Source organism: Schistocerca nitens, chromosome 4, assembly GCF_023898315.1.
Source record: "Schistocerca nitens isolate TAMUIC-IGC-003100 chromosome 4, iqSchNite1.1, whole genome shotgun sequence".
NCBI classification, from domain to species: Eukaryota; Metazoa; Arthropoda; class Insecta; order Orthoptera; family Acrididae; genus Schistocerca; species Schistocerca nitens.
This window is the reverse complement of record NC_064617.1, coordinates 351,502,182-351,525,487: the sequence shown is the minus strand read 5'-3', so window position 1 is coordinate 351,525,487 and position 23,306 is coordinate 351,502,182. Positions and strand designations below refer to the sequence as shown.

Below are 23,306 nucleotides of genomic sequence, written 5' to 3'. Positions count from 1 at the left end.
AGCAAGTGAATAACTTCAATTGCTTGGGAAGTGTAATAATGGATGATATGTATTCCTCAACAGAAATTAGGAAAATAATTGCAATGGCAAAAGAAGGATTCAAGAGGAAACAGAAATTACTTTGTGGACCACTAAACAAAGATCTGAGGAAAAGACTTGCCAAATGTTACATCTGGAGCGTTGCAATGCGTGATGCGGACACCTGGACATTGAGGAAGGAAGATGAAAGAAGACTGGAGGCACCAGAGATGTGGATATGGGTCAGAATGGAAAAAGTGAAATGGGAAGACCGAGTAATGAATGAAGAAGTATTAAGAAGAGTTGGAGAAGAAAGAAACAAGCTGAAAGTCATCAGAAAGAGAAAACGGAACTGGATTGGACATTGTTTGAGGAGGGACTGTTTATTGGCAGAAGGAATGGTGGAGGGAAAAAGGGGAAGAGGAAAAAAGAAGATATCAAATGCTGGACAACATCAAAGAAGGCAAATATTCAGAAATGAAAACATTGGCTACGGACAGACAAAAGTGGAAGAGACTTAACCCACGACAAGATCTGCCGTAAGGCAGAATACCATACTACTACTACTACTACTACTACTACTATTCATTATACATTATTGCATAATATGCGAAAAGTCTGACGTTACTATTAATATTGTGTGCAAGGTAGTTAATATACAACATGAACAACAAGAGTCCCAACACACTTCCCTGGAGCACCCCCAAAACTACTTCTACATCTGTTGACAGCTCTCCAGCCGAAATAATATGTTGCGTCCTCCCTGACAAATAATCATTAATACAGTCACAAATTTCACTTTACACCCCCATATGATCGTACTTTTGACAATAAGTGTAAGTGTGATACTGAATCAAATGCTTTTCGGAAATCGAGGAATACTGGATCTATCCTTACTGACTTGATCCATGGTTTTTATTATGTCATGTGAGAAAAGTGCAAGTTGAGTTTCAGGTGAGTGATGTTTTTGGGATCCATGCTGGTTGGCATGGAGGAGACCATTCTTTTCGAGATACGTTATTACGTTTGAGCTCAGGAGATTCTGAGATTCTTACTGCGCACTCGTGAGTTGCAGATACATCCAGTACTTACTGCTGCTTGGCTTGCTTACACGGAGATGCACCCATAGGCATGATATTTCATTCAAGCTATTCAGCACGTAAACCACTGCAAACTCATTACACACTGATTTACCACTGCAGTACCTCCAAGCTCGATGGAGATATCCGCAGAGACGTGTTAAACGTTAGAAAAAGAATGGCAGTATGTAGTAATTCGGTGCCTATGATTGAGGGTATCTGCTGGCATCTTACGTTTAATACAGCAGAAATTTCGTATCATTATCGTAAAAACAGCTAGTTGCAGAAACGATGCGTGCGATGGCTCCCTGAGATCAATAATATCGGAATACATAAGAAGTGTCAGTTGAAACAGTCCGACTAAGCTATTAGGCAACTCAGCAATGAAAATGAAATTGACGAGAATGACTTCTATCTTAATAACTTTCGGAAATACTGCCTAAGCAACGCCGAACTGTGACTGTACAATGGACGTTGGTCCAATGTTCCATTACGACATATGTGAGTGTCTCTCTCTCTCTCTCTCTCTCTCTCTCTCTCTCTCTCTCTCTCTCACACACACACACACACACACACACACACACACACACACACACACAGAGAGAGAGAGAGAGAGAGAGAGAGAGATTGTCTTTTATGTTCAGCTAAAAATTGTAAATCTCTGCATTTTGCTTGCAACAATACAAAACTTTATGTTTAGATTTAAAATACATTATGTCTTGGATCTGTGCAAACTGAGGCAGTCCTGACTATCAATTTCCGTTTTAAATATTTCATAAGTTCTGACGCCTTCGTTTTCCTCCACTGAGAATCGTACTTGGCCTGCTCTTTGGGAAATTTTTTACTCGTTCACGCTGGTAAAAACAAGAATGATCTCTTTTAACGTTGCAGCTCGTAAAAGATTTGTTTGTTATATGCAAATAACAATTTATAAATCAGCTGCGGTAATGGATACGTCACCAAACCTTTTATGTGCATATAACGAACATTGACTCACAATCTAACCAGGGAAAAAATTATGTAACACGTTATAGTGGGCTGATTGGTTCAAAACTAAAAACATTTCCGACAGACAGCCACCAGGTCCCAAATAAGTCGGAAATTTAACATGTAAAAGGAATGATAATTAACGAGCTGTTGACATCGAAGGTATTAGAAACAAAGCATTTGAAAAAGTAGGACGGGTGAGTCAGTCGAGGTGTACTGAAACCGCCGTGGTATTCACCTGAGCGATGTAGTGAAACAACTGTCTCCCAGAATGCAAGCCAGTGGGCAGGTCTCCGTCAGAGTCATAAGAACAGCGGCGTCCTTTAGTCGTAATTAAGTAACAGACAATAGCTTGGGGAAGATAAGCACAGTGTGCTGAGTGAAGGTCTTTCCGTTTTTGCGTGCTGTCGTTGTGACACTAGTTTGCCTCTCCGTTTGTGGCCGTGACTTCGTATGACTTATTTACAAATTGACACAGGTTATGAATTCTAAAAATAAACCGTGTGTGCGAAAGGGATACCAATTTGTTCTCTGGTGCGCCATAGAGCAGTGTAGTGAGATATCGCACTGTCATCAGATGGAAAAATTTCAAACGCGTTCATTTTGACTCTACAAACGAAACTTAGATTTAATCGCCGAATACATATCGGTCAGGTGCAAAATGGTTATTTTTGTCAAGACGTTTGCAACCGTGTTTCAGCTTCTACATCTACAATAATGTTCTGCAGGCCGCCGAAAAGTGCGTGGCAGAGGGTTCTTAGCATGTTACCAAATTTAAGAGTTTCTTCTTTTTTTTTTTGCTTTTTGTTTCAACCGCTTCGGGAGCGTGGGATGAACGACTGGTTAAATGCTTCTATGCATGTTGTAATTAATCTGCTTTTGTCCTCGTGGTCCATTCGGGATACGTAGGCGGCTGAGGAATACCTCTAGATGCTTGATCTGAGATAATGGTTCTTGAAATTTTGTGAGCAGGCTTCTGGGGTGTAATTTGCGTACTTCTTCAAGCTTCTACCAATTCAAGTTTTACATTTCCGTGACACCCTCTTACGAACCAAACAAACCTGTGACGTTTCGTTCTGCCACTCTTTGTCCACGTTCGACATTTTTCATTTCTTTCTGATATGGGTCACACATACTGTAAGACAAGAGACACAGGTTATTTTTGAACAGCTTCTTTTGTGGACTGGCTGCATTTTCCCAGTAGAGTGCCGCTGCATGGCGCGACTGAGACTTCTTAAACACTCAAGGAATCAAAATAAAGAGAAGTTACGGATATTGATTATCTGAATCAATATCCCTCCCAGGTACGCTTAGGCATCTGACTTAAGATGTAATCATTCTCAATTCTTAAGATGGTCCCACACTGACGTCGCCGTAACGTCATGGAACGGAAAGGAGCGTCACTGTCAAATGACGACGTGTTCGCACTGGACAGAACGTCAATACAACGAAACGTCAGTTAGCGTAGTACTGAACGTCGAAATGGAGTTTCTGGAATACCGCCGATCTTATAACAAAAGTCGGAATACACAGAACTACAGAGACGATGAGGTGTATGAACCATCACGGGACTGGCAATGATAATAGTCATTAATATAAACAGTTAATGGACAGAGCAAAATCGAAGACTTGAAATAAAAAAAAAAAAACTCGTAAGTGCCAAAATCATAAATCTGAGGAAAATTAATCCTAAGTATAATTATATAATTAATGGTCATAATTGCACTATTAATGTGTTTTCTTTGAAAGCTAAGCATAGTATGGATCTAGTATCCAAAGGAAATTACAAACACTGTATCATAATGGTACGAAAAACTTTCTGAAAGTGGAAATGCAATGAAAAGCTGTAAGTGCCACGGTTCATTACTCGGAAAATAGATAGGAAAAGTTCACTGTACGTTTTTCAACTGTACCTGGTCATTAGTTGTCAGGTACTGCATCATTTTAATCAAACCTTTCTTCTTTTCGTCATAGATGTGGCTTGCATCATCGAGGGCATGTAGCGGAATTTTCTTGATGTCCTATACTCTCAAAACACGTATTCCTTCCCAATCCTCAAATTCATTTAAGCTTCTCCAGGGTCTTAACTAGATGAAGCTTCTATTTGACTACCCATAGCCACTGTACACTGGACATGTTTAGGTTTCCTGTGTTTACAATACTATCAGCAGCTTTTTTGAAATCTAAGAAGTCAGATGCATTCATGTTATTGACAATGAATGGCTTTATTTGTCTTGACTGCTGAATCATGTCCATTACAACTTATGGAACAGTACATTTGGTAACTCAAGACTAAACATTCTATCCAATTATGGTACAGGTTAGTGATCAGTAATGAGACTTACCTCCAGTGCTGGGTGAGATTTTGCAGGAATACGTTTTTTACTTGAATTAAAGTATTCAGTTCCTCCATTTCTCAGCTTTTTCTTCATTGCTGCCATAGTACCTTCTCCTTTAATTTGTCGTTTCTTTCCGGTCAAGCGGTTACAAACATCTGCTGCCTCCGCCATTTTATCTAACACAGAGGAGTAAGCGCGCCGAACATATAGCCTTTCGTATGTGAACAGCAGTTTGTGTTAAACTTCATGCCATCTACTGGCTGCATTTAGCACTACATTTTCATTCATGGCAGTTTGAGCCTTTTGTACGTTATTGGGCATGACCTGTGGATCCTATTTCACACAAAACTTCAAAATTCCGTGTTATACACTTTTATTTCAAGCCTTCGATTCATAACGGTTGTTTTACAAAGGCCGTACGGCAAATTTTCCACGCTATTCAAAACTGGAAGAACAGAAAACCTGACGTCCAAACATTACAGATATTAACATTTATTTGCACGTGAAAATATATACATACAAACACGCCAGACAATGTTTATATTTCAATACATAGCTCCTTTTTACTTTATCCATTGTATTTTGTATTATTTCCAACACCAAATAACGTCAAAAATAATTATATTTTTCTCCCTTAGTAAAGGTGATATATTTTCACTATTCAAAATGGTTTTTCAGTAACAATCGTTTCGTTGTTCACGCAGTTACTTACGCACATTGTAGGGTTTTTCTTTACCTAGGCATCGTCAGACAAATCTTATTCGCATTCAGATATGCACCCTGTTTTGTGGAAGAACGTTGCTATGAAAATTATAGAAGAACGCTCATACGAGAAATACCGAACTCCTCGTGCAACCAGGCGTGGAACGAAACGGGAGGGAGGTTCCTTCCCACCCCCGTCAAACAAATATTCAAATTTCGCAGCAAACTTTCGGATGTACAGTAACATAAAAACTAAGGATCCCTAAAATGGCAAGGAATCTTATAAATTACAGACCAGTGCACATAAAGTATTATATTTACACATTTTGTATGTGTCATTGTTTTCGATGAGAAAATCAGAGGCATCTGTGGCACGTTAAAACTGTGACTGCAAGTGATATTTGTGGACAGAGAGGGGAGGGGTGAAGACAGTAACAAACTATGACTCAACCCACAAGCGATCCCAGGATCCGCACCTGCGTGCAACCTTTGCAATATGTTACGAAAAAAAGGCATGCAATACAATAAAAAGTGAGAAGTCACTACATAGCATGACTGAGCGTGAGGTGAACAGTTCAACTTCCGATGTTAGCAGACGACCTGCAGAGTGATTCGACCTTTCTGTCGCACCAATTGACTGCTGACAGTTTGCTGAATGCAGCTGGTCAGAGGCAGACGCGAGTCCGAGTTCGATACTAAGGGATCACCTCCTCCACGTAAATATTACTTGCGATCGTCTACACTTTTAACATACCATAGACGTCTACATTTTTAATAACAATAACAATGTTTCAATATGCCATATTAATAATATACGGGGACTGATGACCTCAGCAGTTAAGTCTCATAGTGCTCAGAACCATTTTGAGCCAATAATATACACTAAGAGAAAAAATTAACGAACCACGAGAGAATTATCCCAATGAGACGGAAATCAGTTGACGTAACGTACATGTACAGACAAACAAATGATTACAATTTCAGAAAATTGGATGTTTTATTCAACGAAAGATTTTCACAAATTCAGCAAGTCAATAACGCGTTGGCCCTCACCTGACCCTTATATAAACAGGTATTCGGCTTGGCATTGATTGATAGAGTTGTTGCGTGTCCTCTTGAGGGATACCGCGCCAAATTCTGTCCAGTTGGGCCGTTACATCGTTAAAACCCCGAGCTGGTTGGACGACCCTGCCCGTAATGCTTCAAACGTTGTGAACTGGGGAGAGATCTGGTGACCTTGCTAGCCAAAGTGGTTTTTGGCAAACACGAAGACATGCAGTACAAACTCTCGCTGTATGCGGGCGGGCATTATCTTGCTGAAATGTAATCCCAGGATGGCTTGCCATAAAGGGCAACAAAACGGGACATAGAACATCGTCGACGAACCGGCGTGCTGTAAGGATGCCGCGGATGACAGCCGAAGGGATCCAGTTATGAAAACAAAATGGCATCCGAGATTATCACTCATGGTTGTCGGGCTGTTTGGTGGGCGAGAACAGGTTGGTATCCCACCGCTGTCCCGGTCGTCTCCAGACATGTCTTCGGCCTGGAATCTCACTGACTGGAGTTGAATTGTCTTCAGTAATCATCACGCTTCGGACTGAGACCCAATGGACAGCGGAGACGTGTCTTGAGACGCTGCGGACCAATATGACTGTCGCCCACCATACGGCCCGACAACCAGAAGTGATGGTCTGGGCCGCCGTTTCTTTTCATAGCAGGGCCTCTTTGGTTCTCATCCGCTGTATCCTTACACCACAGTGACACGTCGACGATATTCTACGCCCGGTTTCGTTACCCTACATGGCAGGTCATCCAGAGCTTATATTTCAGCAAGATAGTGCACGCCCGCAAACGGCGAGAGTTTCTGCTGCTTGTCTTCGTGCTTGCAGACCCTACCTTGGCCAGCAAGGTCTCTGGATCTCTCTCCAATTGAGGAAGTTTGGAGGGTTATGAGCAGGGCCGTCCAACCATCTCAGGATTTTGGCGATCTAACTCGCCATTTGAGCAGAATTTGGCATGATATCCCTCAATAGGACGTCCAACAACTCTATTAACCAACGCCAAGCCGAATAGCTGTTTGCATAAGGCCAGAGGTGGCTCAAAGCGTTGCTGACCTCTTGAATAAATCATCCAGTTTTTCTGAAATTGTAATAGTTTGTTTGTGTGTACATGTACATGGCATCTGCCGGTTTCCGTCCCATTCGGAAAATTCCAGTATAACATCCAAAAAATTGAAGTTCGCAGAAATATAACATGTGGAAAGCATTTGTCCGAAAATCTGATAAGAACACGGCTCATACAGTCAATTTGAAAACTATAATACTAGCAAACACAACTCTGGAACCTTCACATTTTACCCAATAATGGTAGTTGACACCGAACGCAAATAAATGTAACACAGTGCGCGTAAATAGGCGAAGGTATCATTTTCTGTTCTATTATGTCATTGATGAAAAATCGCTGTAACCAGGAGTAGCCATCCGGAACGACGTAAGGTGCAATAACCACGTAACACAAACTCTAAGAAAAGCAGATGCCAGGCAGAGATTCTTTGGAAGAATTTTAAGGAAATGTAATTTATATAGTTGAAACAACAGTTGCATAACATATTACGCGTGATCACTACTCAGTTTTCACGTAAATATCCGCTCGACGCTGAAAGTGAAAGAGAATGTGGTGCTCGTTTATTCTGAGTAAGTTTCAGTTAAACTAATTGAGAGGTTGACGAATAATTAAATCAACTGAAACTGAAATGAAAGGTTGCAAAATTACCTCCCTGATTACCATTTAATTTAAAGTGGAGTAGAGATTCTGGTATCAAAGAACATAAAATGATATGTTAAAATTCAAGTAGTTAATTTTGAGAGGCCTCATAAGCAGGTGGCTAACTCAGCTCTATAATTCCGTCTGTCTGTTATCTGCAGTCTGATTCATCATGTTAAAAGAAGTTTACATTTAATTTTGCAATCATCAATGATTTAAAGCATCAAAATGGTTAACGTGTGAAATTTGTCGAAAGGGACAATGCCAGGTGGCTTTGAAGAAGCCCAGGCTGGAAAGGTGGTGCGGATTGTTTGAAATAATCTGACGATTAACTGAGCGTTTATTATCTGAGTAAATTACGATACAATGCATAAGATTTCAAATAAAAATCACGATAGCTAGTGTATTTGTTTATTAGTTCATTAAGTTTATCGTTAATATACGGAGGTGGCGAAAGTCGTAGGATACCTCCTAATATCTTCTCGTACATCCTTTTGCCCGGCTGAAGGCAGCAACTTGATGTGGCATGGACTTAACAAGTCGTCGGAAGTCCCCCAACAGAAATATGAGCCAAGATGCCTCTATGATGATGATGAGGAGCGTAGGGGACGATGCGGGAGACCCGCACCGCCCACTAGGCAAGGTCCTAGCGGAGGTGGTTTTCCATTACCTTCCTCCGACCGTAATGGGGATGAATGATGATGATGAAGACGACACAGCAACACCCAGTCATCTCGAGGCAGGGAAAATCCCTGAACCCGCCGGGAATCGAATCCGGGACTCCGTGTGCGGGAGGCGAGAACGCTACCACAAGACCACGAACTGCGGACAGCCATCCGTAATTACAAAAATGGTTCAAATGGCTCTGAGCACTATGGGACTCAACATCTGAGGTCATCAGTCCCCTAGAACTTAGAACTACTTAAACCTAACTAACCTAAGGACATCACACACACCCATGCCCAAGGCAGGATTCGAACCTGCGACCGTAGCGGTCACGCGGTTCCAAACTGAAGCGCCTAGTACCGCACGGCCACACCGGCCGGCTTCCGTAATTACGAAAGTGTGGCCGGTGCAGGACTTTATGCACGAACTGCCCTCTCCATTATGTCCCATAAAAGTTCGATGGTATTCATGTGGGGCGATCTGAGTGGTCAAATCATTCGCTCGAATTATACACAATGTTATTCAAACCAGTCGTGAACAGTTGTGGCCCCGTGACATGGTACCTTGTCATTCATAAAAATTCCATAGATGTTTGGCAACGGCCGGTCGGGATGGCCAAGCGGTTCTAGGCGCTACAGTCTGGAACCGTGCGACCGCTACGGTCGCAGGTTCGAATCCTGCCTCGGGCATGGATGTGTGTGATACCCCTAGGTTAGTTAGGTTTAAGTAGTTCTACGTTCTAGGGGACTGATGACCTCAGATATTAAGTCCCATAGTGATCAGAGCCATTTGAACCATTTTCCTCGAATGGCATAGGCGCTGCAGCCGATGTCGTGCTGTTAGCATAGGCACTCGCGTCGTTCGTCTGCTGCCATGGCTCATTGATGCCACATTTCGTCGCACTGTCCTAACGGATTCGCCCGAGGTACGCTCTACGTTGATTTCAGCGGTTATTTCAAAACAATGGTTCAAATGGCTCTGAGCACTATGGGACCTAGCATCTTAGGTCATTAGTCCACTAGAACTTAGAACTACTTAAACCTAACTAACCTAAGGACATCACACACATCCATGCCCGAGGCAGGATTCGAACCTGCGACCGTAGCGGTCGTGCGGTTCCAGACTGAAGCGCCTAGAACCGCTCGGCCACTTCGGCCGGCGTGGTTATTTCACGCAGTGTTGCTTGTCTGTTAGCACTGACAACTCTTCGCAAACGCTGCTGCTCTCGGTCGTTACGTGAAGATCTTCGGCTACTGCGTTGTCTGTGGTAAGAGGTATTTCCTGATATTTGGTATTCTCGGCACACTCTTGACACTGTGGATATCGGAATATTGAATTCCCTAACGATTTCCAAAATGGAAAGTTCTACTTTCAAAGTCTGTTAATTCCCATCTTGCGGCCAATCACGTCGGAACCGTTTCACGTGAACTACCTGAGTATAAGTGACTGCTCCACCAATGCACCGTCCTTTTATATCTTGTGTACGCCATACTACCGCCACTTGTGCATGTGCGTATCGCTATCTCGTGACTTTTGTCACGTCAGTAGACGACAGTTCTGGCATGTCTTTTTTGCTGATGACCATTAATTTCTGTTGATTTCTGGCTCGTAGCCCTTACTACTTTCTTTGATTCAACTACATCTACATCATATTGCGAAAGCCACCTGACGGCACGTGACAGTAGTATCACTAATTGGTCCCCTCTGCCCCGTTCCACTTGCGAATGTCGCGTGGGAAGAATTATTGTTGTAAGATACTGAAGACTATTTAAGCTGTCAGTAAATATTACAGTGTTATGAGCGTAGTGGACATTGTTCAGCTTCTACCGAAATATGTGTGGGGGAGGGGTTTCGGCCTCTCCCGCTTCCGTCTCCCCATCACCGCCTCTCCAGGCCAGCCTAGTCAGAGAGCATACTGTCGAAGGTGACACCTTTACGAGAGAAACCGACCGCATTCGCTTCTGGTACGCTCCGCATTATTTATGCTTAGCTGCCCGAGAGCGGTGAGGGACGGTGTGCGTGCACGCAGGTGCTTGCCATGCCGCGGCGCGATAGTCGATTCCGGTGCCTACGGAACCAACTGGCGGCGGCTGGTTCGGTGGACACGACTGTATGGTGGCCCCCCCTCCACGGCCGCCGCTGCAGCGGGAGGAACTTTCCCCCCGAGAGCCGCCGCTTCACGGCAGCCGCGACCAGCCACGCAGTGCGTGAGCAGTGAGCGATCGTCTCGCGGGGTGCGTCCGTGGAAGACTCGCGTGCATGAAACGGGAACACCGGCCGCAGAGGGGCGCTCCCCGCCCTGACTTGCGTAACTGTGCGTAACGCTCTGCGTAGCTTGCCATCTTGCTGCATTTCGCTTGTGTGTCCTATACTACGCGGATGACTTGTCGGAAAGCATTCTTGTGACAGTCTTCCGGTGGAAACTACGCGCAAAAAATATAATAAATGTCTTGGTCTAGCCGTAAAGAGACACTGATTAGTGGTGGAAAAGTTTGTAGCGATGTTTTCTTTAGTGATGTATTTACGATGTTTTTCTAGAAAAGCGTCATAAACACGTCCAGTTTCATTCCGTTGTGTGTTAGCCTGGGGAGCTCCGAACTCTATCTTTAACAACGGTTAGTGTCAAAGACGTATTTTCGTGCCAATGATTACACTTACAGAAACACCAGCTGATAAACCTAGCACTGCCCGGGTGTCCATTTCGCCAGTTTTCTGTTAAAAACGGAAGCTTGAGATGTACTGTGTTTGTAGTGTAATACCGAAAAAATTTCATTTCCATATATTCGTGAAAACACCTTTGAAATTATGAAACAGTCGTACAAAGAAATACGCATAATGTTCAGTTGTTTAAGTCCAGCTGCTTCTCGTGTCTACAACGAGAGTCTTTATGACTAAACGGCTATTCTTCTAGCCTACAGCCGCTTACGCCTCTCATTTGAAACCTTTCAAAAGCGCTGCCAAGTGTCAGGGATTTACTTAAGTTGTCTCGACTCTAGGAGTGTCTTAGCAATAAATAATGAGTGTATTAAAACTTCAGGCATGATGCGACATTTTTTTCACGCATCTCAATGTTAACGATGTCATACCTCCCGATCTGTGTGTCATACAATGACATAATTTTGTAGGTATATTCAGCGGCATATGTGGATACTGTTTACACACTGTGTTGCGAATAGAGATAGTAGCACAGAAGTAATAAATTTAAACGTCATGCACGATATCTCCCGAACTCTGATAAGTAGGTGGTTCTTACTACGACGGCGTTTGTTGCCTGACAGTAAAGGATATGTGTACCAAGTTTGCCTGAAATCGGTCACGCTGGTTTACGAGGAGATGTGGAATACCCCCCCCCCCCCCATATAAAACAAGAAAGAAATAGTCGGAACTTTGGATATCATCTTAAACTAATGAACACGTGATATTGCGTATTTTGCAATCTGTCAGCTGGGCTATGAAAGTCCCTCGCTCCGTTGTTGCTGTTACTGACCTCTGTAATTTTTTAAAATAATTTTGTATATTCTTTCGTTTGCGGCCATAACATGTTCGTTATTAGCTTTCGTAAATATACTTACTGCAAACGGAAGCTTGTGCAGTTTTTCATTAGGTAATTAGCACACTTCACAACTAGTCTCATTTATTTCTGCCGAGTCACAATGTGCGCACTGACAACTACAATGAAACGCTATCTCCGACTGAAGAAGATTCGTAAGGAATATCTTAAAACATTCGTATATTTGGTTGAGTGCTCTGCTTTAACAGTGACTGCATGTGGATTATTAAAAGTATGTCAGATGATTATGCAGTGCAGTAATTCAAAGGAAAACGTTTGCAATATCTGTGAGAATGAAAGAAAAACATGGTATGGCGAGGGAGGAGTGCATTCATCCGCGGGTGTTTTTAGCGTGACATCATTTGTATACAGTGACGGCAATTAAAATCATTGTACAAATAATTGTTATTGCTTTTTTTAAGGGTATGTTAATCACTTCTTCCTGTTTTTATTTTATACGGCGTTGTCACCCAGAACCCTGATCTATACGCCTCATTTGTTTCTTCCCGTTAAGTGCTCTGTTTGTCGGCTCGTGCTATTATTCATCCTTCTTACGCTCGCACCGAACGCTTTCCCGCATCTACTTGTGGGATATATAACATCTTCGCGTTCCATTTATTTCTTTAGAAAGCTATGTACTGGGTAGACGGTACTGCGTTATCTCTATCATATGACCGGCCAGCTCAGCCCTCTCTTCTTTAGCATTGACAGCTCCAGTAACTCTTAAATTTGTTCTAATCCTTCATTCTCTGTTGTGCACATCGTTTACAGGACCAAGACTTGAGCCCAGCAACATGGGGACTTTTCAGATACATTTTTACTATCGAGGAGTACATCTGTTTCATACTGAAGTCACTGGCAGCTACTGAGAACACTTGCCGTGTCTCTTTAACGTGTTTCCTACTGTTACAGTATACTGTCACACCCGTCAGTTTTTGCTATTAATAATGTTACACCCTGTCCTAACCTTGGAGAGTCAACCAAGCTCCACTATCCCTTCACCCATCACCTCCCTCACTTACCACCCTCCACACAACACCACACACAAGAGTTTACAGTCATTTGTACTTATTTTCTCTCTGTGTAATTTATTTGCATTAAACGAAAGCTCTGTATCGAAGGCGCTCGTAATGCATAAACATCAAGCACTTAATGTAAACTGATGGTTGCCGTGAATCTAAATTTTTTGTTACATTTGGTACTCAACATTTATCTGAAATATATTTTATACCATACACTGTGTTCCTGGTGTTGTACTTAGTCATGGTTAATACATAATATCGGAATATAGGATGAGCGAAATAGCTCGTACAGCAAAGCGTTAAAAATACGGATCCATTGTGTGGAACCCTCGTCTATTATGCAAATACATTATTAGAGAAGAGAATGCTCTTTCTAAAACATAAGCCGCAGTCATGGATGTTGCACGTGGGCGATAAACAGTACAGACAAGCAGAGAATAGAACATTCTGACATGTCGTGTTAAAGAATAATGCTGAAGATTAGATGCGTACATCGCATAACCAATAAAGAGGCACTGAATGGAATTAGGGAGAAAAGACCTTTATGACTTGGCTAAAACAAGGAACTGTTAATTTGGTAACCGAATAATACGTATGTGTGTTTGTGTGTGTGGAAGAGGGTAAGGTTACAAATTGTTGACAGAGACTACATTAAGCAGGTTCTGCAGCAAACCAAACTTCGCACTCAACACCACGACAACAACATAAACAACAGCCATTGAGCAGAAGCGACTATAACTAAGAAAGTGAAAGATGAAACACATTCGGACGACTAATCGAACAACTGACGCAGCAGTTTTGATAAAATTTTCTGGTCAGTTTTACGTTCGGGTGTCTGCAGATTAATATTTCCGAGGGCAGACAAAGTAATTATCGCAAAGCAAACTTATCGGACCTACATGTCTTGGAATGCATTAGTCGTTGTGATGACATAATCATGTACACTCCTTATGTACGTAGTTCAGAACCATCATTTTTTTTATACGTGGTGGCAGTATGTTCAAGGTATTTGGCTAGTGTTCTCCTGTCACAGACGAAGGAAAGAAGTGATTACGTCTAGTCGATATCGAGATTGCTGTCATTTGTTCGTTGTAAGATCCTAGAATATAATGTAAGCACAAACGTGATGACGATACCGGAGGAAAAACACATTATCTCAGTGAATCAGCACACATTGCGGTAAAACCACTCGCGTGAAACGAAGCTTGAGTTATTCATACCCGATGTCATGCAAACAATGGCTGCAGACAAGCAGCTAGATTCGGTCTTCCTAGATTTCCAATAGACGTTCAACCGCGCCTTTTTATCTTCAGAGATATGTAGTTGGTTGGATGATTTTTTGACTAATAGAAGCGAGTACCGTATCCTGGACGGCCAATGTGGGACAGGAATGATACTAACGTCGGGAGTGCTCCATGAAGATGAACAATGACGTCCTCAGTACCGAAAATGAGTTATCAGGAAGTGTGACATGCACAAGGAGAACGTTCGCTGACGATACTACTGTCGAGGGACTCAGAAGATAATAGGAAATGCTTTTTAAGATAAAAACACGTTAGACTGCATACACTAATTTTATTTTTATTTAAAAATAAAATAAAATAATTGTATGTGATCTAGACAGTTTTTATTATAACATTTTAATAGAATATTATGACCGCTTTTATTTCCAATAATTTTATTTCAAAAAATTTTAAACAGAAAAGGCCTTGGACAAAATTTCCGCTTGGTGAAGTGAGTGGCAGCTCTTTTTAAATGTAGGCAATGCAGAATAATTCGAAGAACAAAGAGAAACAACACGATAGTATTCGATTACGAGATTAGTGGAGAACATCTGGAGCCAATCACATCATTTAAATATCTAGGGGTAACCCTGAGAAAATGAATGAAATGGGTAGACCGGGTAAAATTCGTTTTAAGCAAAACGGATGCAAGACTTAGATTTGTTACAAGGGTGTTGGGTATGTGCAGCGTGACAGTAAAGGAAACCGCGTTCCAGGCGCTAGTGAGGGCAAATGTAGTTTATTACTAAACTCCCGAAACTTAAAGAATCGAACTCCCATATATCAAACAGCTTCAAATGTTTGGTTACTTTAAAGATGAGTTAATGTGTTAAACGTTTGACTTTAAGCGTGTAGGTGAGAAAAAGTTTACGAGAAATTTGAAATTATGCATAGAGTTCGTTGCAAGTCGCTAAGTGCTCCTATTATGAAACACTGTGTAAATATATTCTGGATAATTTGCGCTCCGTTTCAGGTAAAAGTTAGTTTTTCATGCATCTCAGTGTTCATGACGTCATTTCCTCTGAACCACTTGTAGTACAGTGATATAATTTAGCTGGAGAACTCAGTGCTGTACGTGGGCACTGTCTGCAAAATGTGTTGCGAATAAAGTTAATAGTAAAGAAGAAATAAATTAAAATGTCATGGATGATGCGGCGGTTTTGCTGCACGAACATCGAAAAAGTAATAAGCGATAAACGTTTTTCCTTCCGCCATTGTGTGGGTTGTGTCAATGGGAAAAAGTTTAGGAAAGAGTTGAAATTATGTGTAAAGTTTGGTGGAAGTCACTATATGCTCTCACATTCAAATACTAGCTGAATTCAGTCAGGGTATTTGCGTGCCGTCAATTGCGTTGCCTTAAGGCAAGCACACAGTTTTTAACTGTAATACATATATTACTGTGTTAAAGCCTTAAGGTAAGATTATACCTATTAATGAGTAGATTATGACAGAGTTTTAAATTTTTAAATTCGGTCAATAATCGCGCGAAATATTGAAAAACAAAATTTTGTTGCTGCAGAAAGCCCTAAGATAGGCAACCTGCAACTGGTGTCGGCTTCCTGGATAGCGGTTTGCAGATGTCCTATGAGAATGGTCAGTATGCATGGATACGACAGGAACGATCATTCGAAGCAAAAAATATCTACTGAACATTGGCTTTAAGTGCGCCTCACAAAGTTGAAGATGAAGAAGTGCACGTAGCTCCTAAGATATGCACTCTACAACCCATGTTTACTGGACTTCTATGCTTCGAATGATCGTTCCTGTCATATTCCTGTATATTGACCATTCCTCCCGATACACCCAGTAGATCATTTCAGCATTAGTAACCTTTGTCAAGTGCGTGCAACAGCAGATATCAAATTGAGACACACTCAGCAAGGATCGTAACGTAGCAGGTCGGTCGGTATAGCCCATGCGAAAGTGTAATGGAGATACCCTGTGATATAAATGCGCGTCATTAGAATAAACACGACATCGTTCTCGCGAAACCCTGCTGGTTAAATTAAGAGAACCTAAAATCGAGGCAGAAAATGCGACAATTCCGCGGCTTCAGTCATTTATCTCGTACTGTGATCTTGAGAATAACAGAGATGAGGGCAGCATGTACCGAGGCCTAAAGACAGGCATTTTTCCCTCGCTCAGTACGCGAATGGAATAGGAGAGAATGCCGGAAACACTAATACGAGGTATCCACCGCCACGCACTCAGTTGTGGGTCGTTTAGCGTATTTGAAGTGGAGAGGTCATTAAAGACGCGCCATTAGCTAACGTGGAGAACGTTGGAGAAGGAATCTAGCTGTGATTTTTTAAAGAAAAAAAAAAGACTCTAGTATTCTCATGACGTGTCTCAGAGATACCGCGGTAAATATAAATCAGCATACCAAGGATTCGAAACTGGTTCTACCAGGGCAATGACTTGAGAGGAACACCATGTCGTTCAAGGAAGAGAGGTGAGGAATGTTACCGCCGTGCTAGAACTGTTTGCAATGTCATACCTTTGGAAACTGGTGGACGTATCATACAGTTCTATATTTCTGAATGGTGTGCTCTGTCAGACATGTCTGGCAGAACACACTCCACTCAGATCCATAAATTTCTGTAAGAGCGCGAAGGCTCCTTGAAGTTTGTATCAGTGCGGATGCACTAATACCGTCCGAGCTCCTACGGGAAATTTGAGTCGGCCAGGGACCGTGTCCGGATGGCCGAAGCGGTCTATGATCCCCAACGGTACTCCCCTTTATTTCTAGAAGATGTACATGGATTTCTCCAGGGTTACGAGTGGCTTTCATGGACTTCACTTCACAGGTCCGAGCAAAAATTAAAAAAAAAAAAAAACCTTCTTGTTTTATATAACTTTGATACCCTCTCCCCCATTTTCTTTCCTCCTATCTTAGTTTCTTCCTTCTTTCTTAGTTTAGGCTTAACTGCTGGGATAGGCATGTTTAGGAGCCAACACGTGAAGTGGTGCAGATAGCTTTGTTTTTAGGTTTAGAGTGGCGGTGGCAAAGAGACCTCTTTTTTATAGGTTGCTTTATAACCAGGAAATTTAGAGGAAAAAAGAAAAAAAAAAGCGGTTAAGGCATCTTCTCATGAGAAGCGGTAAATCCGGGTTCGAGTCCCGGTCCAGAACAAATTTTCAAGTTTCGTCACTGCGTTGCTAGAATGGCCTGTGCGGCTGAGAAGTCATGAGTTTTCCACACATCCTTTTTCCCTTTCTTTCCCCACCCTCCATTTCATATAAAAAACATAGAGTGCTGTGCATGTTCAGTATGCTTTTATGTAGCAACTTTTTGCAAATCGATCAAGTTTCCGATTCACTTGACGTTAGTCTGCAAGCGGTGTTTCCACCGCCGTACTCTGATTTCTCCCGTAACCTATATAGCCTATAGAATCTGCTGTATCACTACTGCGTCCGCGATTCACCGTTACGAGAGTTTCAATAGAGGTGGGAGTGCAATGGACACAAGCTGGTACCGGTAAATGTTTTGCATGCGTCAAAACTTCCGGAAGACGAAAACAGAATTTCGGAAATCATTTTTCGTTGTCGTGATTACGTGTTAAGGTCTGAAGTGGTTTTCTTAGCTCGATCAAACATGGCCTCTGGAAATCAGCTCTCTTGAATTAAATATTGGAGGTACACCACTTCATGCCCAGCGTAATATTTCTACTTCTCCCCCACTGCACAGAAAGTCGCTCCGTTTGTTTACATGGCAGCGAATTTCCATTGTGGAAATTCGGCAACTCGGATCGCATTTCCAGAATCGATATTGGAGTCTTTACATGACCAAACGAAAGAGGGATTGGGAAATCTGTTTACGACATCTGGTTTTGGGAGCTCCATGTGAATATACCGGCTGTCACAGCCTCGGAGGAACGTCCTCGTAGCGGTGTACAGTTGTTGCGCGCCGGCAGCGGCTGGCCGATCTGATGAATGAGTTCGTGGGGAGCGTAGTGGGGGGGAAAGGCAGTCGGTTAAGAGGGGAGGTCGCCGTCCTACATCCGAGGAGTGCGGAACGGGGCTCAGATAAATAAACCCGCTGAGCGGCTTTTGTGGCGTTACACAAGAGCTAAGAACGAATATCCTCCCCCTCTGTTCTCGAGCTAGTTGTCAGAAATGGTACAAAGCTGTGTGTAAACCTATTGTTTAGTAATTAAACCGTAAAGGTCTTATCTACATTCTGATCGAGTACGTGCTGTTGACCCGGTCTCGCGTTATAAAAAGGAAGAAATTCAAAAAATATGGTTCAAATGGCTCTGAGGACTATGGGACTTAACATCTGAGGTCATCAGTCCCCTAGTACTTAGAACTACTTAAACCTAACTAACCTAAGAACATCACACACATCCATGCCCGAGGCAAGACTCGAACCTGTGGACCGTAGCGGTCGCGCGGTTCCAGACTGAAGCGCCTAGAACTGTTCGGCCACGGCTGCCGGCGGAAGAAATTCAAAATCCTGTTCGGCCACCTAGAATTAGTACGTTTTATATGTTTCTCCTAAAATGATTAAAGCGAATGGCTGGGAGCTTTCTGTGCCAAGGATACGGTCGGCATCCTTCGCAATCCTTGTCCTACGCAAGTTTGTGTTCGTCAATAATGACCCTCTCGTCGACAGGGTCTTAACTCTAATACCCCTTTCCTTCTTATCTACATCTGTGTACGACATTCTAAAAGTTCTCGGACTCTATAATATCTAATATAATATATAATATACAAGAATTTAGGGGTGAGGAATCTTTATTTTTGAAATAGTTAGCTTACAGTATAATGTATTTAGTTCAACAAAGGATAATTTTAGTAAAATTACTCCAACTGCGCAAAATACACGATTGTCTACACCTGCAAACCACTGTGAACTGCTTGGCAGACTGAACGTCCCTTTGTACCGTGTTTTAACGTTATTTTCCATTTTATTCTCGCACTGAGCGCGGGAAGAATGATTGCTTAAATGCCCCCATGCGTGCTGTAATTAATATAATCTTGGTCTCACAGTCCCTGCGGGAGAGATACGTACAAAATTTTAGTATATTCATAGATTCTTTATTTCATACTGCTTCTTAAAACTTCGTAAGTAGACTTTCGGGGGTATCTGCGTCTACCCTGAAGAGCCTGTCAATTTCGGTTTTCAAACATTTCTGTGACGTGCTCCTCTGAGTATCACAAATATGCGATTATTCGTGCCACCTTTTTTGTATTACGTTCAATATACATTGTTAGCCCCATTTGGTACGGGTCGCACGTCCTAACAATGAATTGTAGTCTACCACATCCTTTACCTAAGGGTGAGTCTATGTTATGTCCATTTCATATCCCTACAAATTGTTGTACTCTAGTATTTGAATGCGTTGACTGCTTCCTACTGTCACTCATTGGTATTGTTGTCATAGAATATTTCATTTTTTTTATTTTGTTAAGTACAAAATTTTACATATCTGAACATTTATGGTAAGATGTCAATCTTTGCAACACTTTGAAATGTTACCAAGATATGGCTGGATAAATGTACAGATTTTTTGTGATAGTAGTTCCCTACACATTCCTAAATAATCTGCAAAAATCTGAAATTAATGTTGGACTTATCTGGCAGGTCGTTAATATACAACACGAAGAGCAAGGGTATGCCTGAAGAGAGCAAGGGTTCTAACACAGTTCGCTGGGGTATGCCTGAAGTTATTAGCTATATCTGTGACACGCAGTGCAAGATAGAATACTTTGTCTTTCCTACCAAGATATCCACAGTGTAGTCAGAACGTTTGTTAATACACAATATTATTGAACTTTCGTTGATAAGCGTAGGTGTGCTATTGAATGAAATGCGTTTCGGAAGTGAAGAATTACTGATGTAGGCTCTCATACGAGTTTGGATTCACATGATCGATTCACATATTCGAGTCCACATATATACTGATCAGCCAGAACATTATGACCACCGATCTACTATATAACAGGTGATCAAAAAGTCAGTATAAATTTGAAAACTGAATAAATCACGGGATAATGTAGATAGAGAGGTACAAATTGACACACATGCTAGGAATGACATGGGGCTTTATTAGAACCAAAAAATGCAAACGTTCAAAAAATGTCCGACAGATGGCGCTTCATCTGATTAGAATAGCAATAATTAGCATAACACAGTAAGACAAAGCAAAGTTGATGTTCTTTATAGGAAATGCTCAATATGTCCACCATCATTCCTCAACAATAGCTGTAGTCGAGGAATAATGTTGTGAACAGCACTGTAAAGCATGTCCGGAGTTATGGTGAGGCATTGGCGTCGGATGTTGTCTTTCAGCATCCCTAGAGATGTCGGTCGATCACGATACACTTGCGACTTCAAGGTAGCCCCAAAGCCAATAATCGCACGGACTGAGGTCTGGGGACCTGAGAGGCCAAGCATGACGAAAGTGGCGGCTGAGCACACGATCATCACCAAACGACGCGCGCAAGAGATCTTTCACGCGTCTAGCAATATGGTTTTTTTTTTTTCGTTCTAATAAAACCCCACGTCATTCCAAGCATGTGTGTCAATTTTTACCTCTCTGTCTACATTATTCCGTGGTTTATTAAGTTTTCAAATTTATACTGACTTTTTGATCATCCGGTATGTAAACCTGTCCAGGCGACAGCAGCGTCACCTAGCCAGTAATGACCGTTATGCAGACACACGCGCGGTACATGTAGAATCAGTGAGCGTGAGGTCCGTGTGTAGAACAAGGAGGACGCGCGATCTGTCTGAGTTTGACCGAGGGCAGATTGTGATGGTCTGGATGCTCGTCACAAGAATTTCGGAAACTGCACTGCTTGTCAGTTGCTTAGGGAGTGCGGTGGTGAGTGTCTTCTATACGTGGCGAAACCAAGGTGAAACCACGTCCAGATGTCGTGGGGTTGGGCGGCCACCCGCCATTACAGATGTCGGAAGTTGTAGGCTGAGCAGACTGCTAAACCAGTGGAGGAACTAACATGAGACTTCAATGTTGGGCGGAGTACAAGTGTGTCTTAACACACAGTGAACCGAACACTCCTAACGACGGGACCCCGCTGCCGTCGACCACGCATGTGCCAACATTAACACTATGACATCGGCAACTACGACTGAAATGGGCACGTGACCATCGGCAGTGGACGTTGGCGCAGTAGCAGGGCGTAGCATGGCCTGGTGAATCCCGATACCTTATTCATGAAACCGATGGGAAGGCGCGTATCCGTCGTCTCTCACGGGAACAGCTCCTTGACACCTGTACTGCGGGATGGAGGCAAGGTGGCGGCATCTCCATTACGCTCTGCGGAACATTCACCTGGGCATCCATCGATCCAGTGGAACTCGTGCGAGGCACCATGACGGCCAAGGAGTACTGTGCACTGGTTGCAGACCACCTACAACCCTTCATGACGATCATGTTTCCCAACGGCAGTGGCATTTTTCAACAAGATAATGCGCCATGTCACAACGCCAGGAGTGTGACGGAGTGGTTCGAGGAACATAGTGGCGAGTTCCAGTTAATGTGCTGACCTCCAACTCGCCAGGTCTGCGCCCAATCGAACACATCTGGGATGTGATTGAATGTGGCTCATCGACCACCTCCCCGGAATTTAGGCGAATTAGGTGACTTGTGCATGCAGACGTGGTGCCAACTCACTCCAGCGACCTACCAAAGCCTCATTACTTCCATGCCACGACGCCTCGCCGCTGCCAAAGGGGGACGTACCGGTTATTAGGTAGGTAGGTCATAATGGTCTGGCTGATAAGTGTGTGTCTGCATTCGCTGCTTCCATTGTTTAGAACATTTCTGCATGTCATTTTCTATAAGGTCCCACAGAATCATCCCTCTTTTGCTTTTCGACGGTTTGCAAGAATACAAAATGTTCAAATGTGTGTGAAATCTTATGGAACTTAACTGCTAAGGTCATCAGTCCCTTAGCTTACACACTACTTAAACTAAATTATCCGAAGGACAAACACACACACCCGTGCCCGAGGGAGGACTCGAACCTCCGCCGGGACCAGCCGCACAGTACATGACTTCAGCGCCTGAGACCGCTCGGCTAATCCCGCGCGACTGCAAAAATACATCTTTTGTAAACTGATTATCCAGTGCGATGGAGTTGGTTGTTATCGATTTGGATGAAACTTGTCGAAGCGTATGGTCACAAGTTCAGTTCGTAAAACAATAACGCGCTATTTTCTCTGCGTCAAATAGCTCTTTCGTAAGGCGAACACTTTCGCTTGATCCCTTGCTACGTAGTAATCTCTTCCACTGGAACAAAACCAGTGTTTTGACTGCTCCGTATGTTTCGCGGTAGGAGGTTGAGACAAGGCAGCATTGCATACACTTGCTTAGACAGAGTGCAAGAGAAAGTGCACGCCTTCTCGTAGTTCCTTCGTCGGATACGCGCGGCAACCCCAGCAGCAGCTGCCGTCTGGATAGTCGCCGATGCGCTGAGCAGTTGTTTCAAACATCTACTCCGTTATTACGTTATATTGAATTAAAAAAAAAAAACTCTAATATAAATTGCCTCTAACCCACGAGCCGTCAGTCACCGACAGAACGTTCTTTTGCCGGCCGAAGTGGCCGTGCGGTTAAAGGCGCTGCAGTCTGGAACCGCAAGACCGCTACGGTCGCAGGTTCGAATCCTGCCTCGGGCATGGATGTTTGTGATGTCCTTAGGTTAGGTAGGTTTAACTAGTTCTAAGTTCTAGGGGACTAATAACCTCAGCAGTTGAGTCCCATAGTGCTCAGAGCCATTTGAACCATTTTGAACGTTCTTTATTATTCTTCTATTTTCCTAGTGTGGAACTTTCAAGTCTTTGAACCAGTGACTTTTCTTATCATTATCCACCGTTCGAACAGCGTCATTCGTATTACTAGGTTGCTGCATAAGTAAGTAGCGTT

The 23,306-nt window shown here is 42.8% G+C and overlaps 1 protein-coding gene across 5 annotated transcripts in view; it reads left to right on the top strand.

Moving 5' to 3' along the window:
• The window catches only part of LOC126251940 (chitooligosaccharidolytic beta-N-acetylglucosaminidase), a 226,111-nt gene that overhangs the window by 105,674 nt on the left and 97,131 nt on the right, over window positions 1–23,306 (top strand). Inside the window, exon 1 of one of the 5 annotated variants that reach the window (XM_049952696.1) lies at window positions 10,746–10,871. The exons of the other annotated variants lie outside the window; for them this stretch is intronic. Coding sequence (XP_049808653.1) covers window positions 10,817–10,871 — 55 coding nt within the window. The 5' untranslated portion in view covers window positions 10,746–10,816. Of the gene's footprint in view, window positions 1–10,745; window positions 10,872–23,306 lie in introns of those variants that run through there. 5 annotated transcript variants of the gene reach the window in all.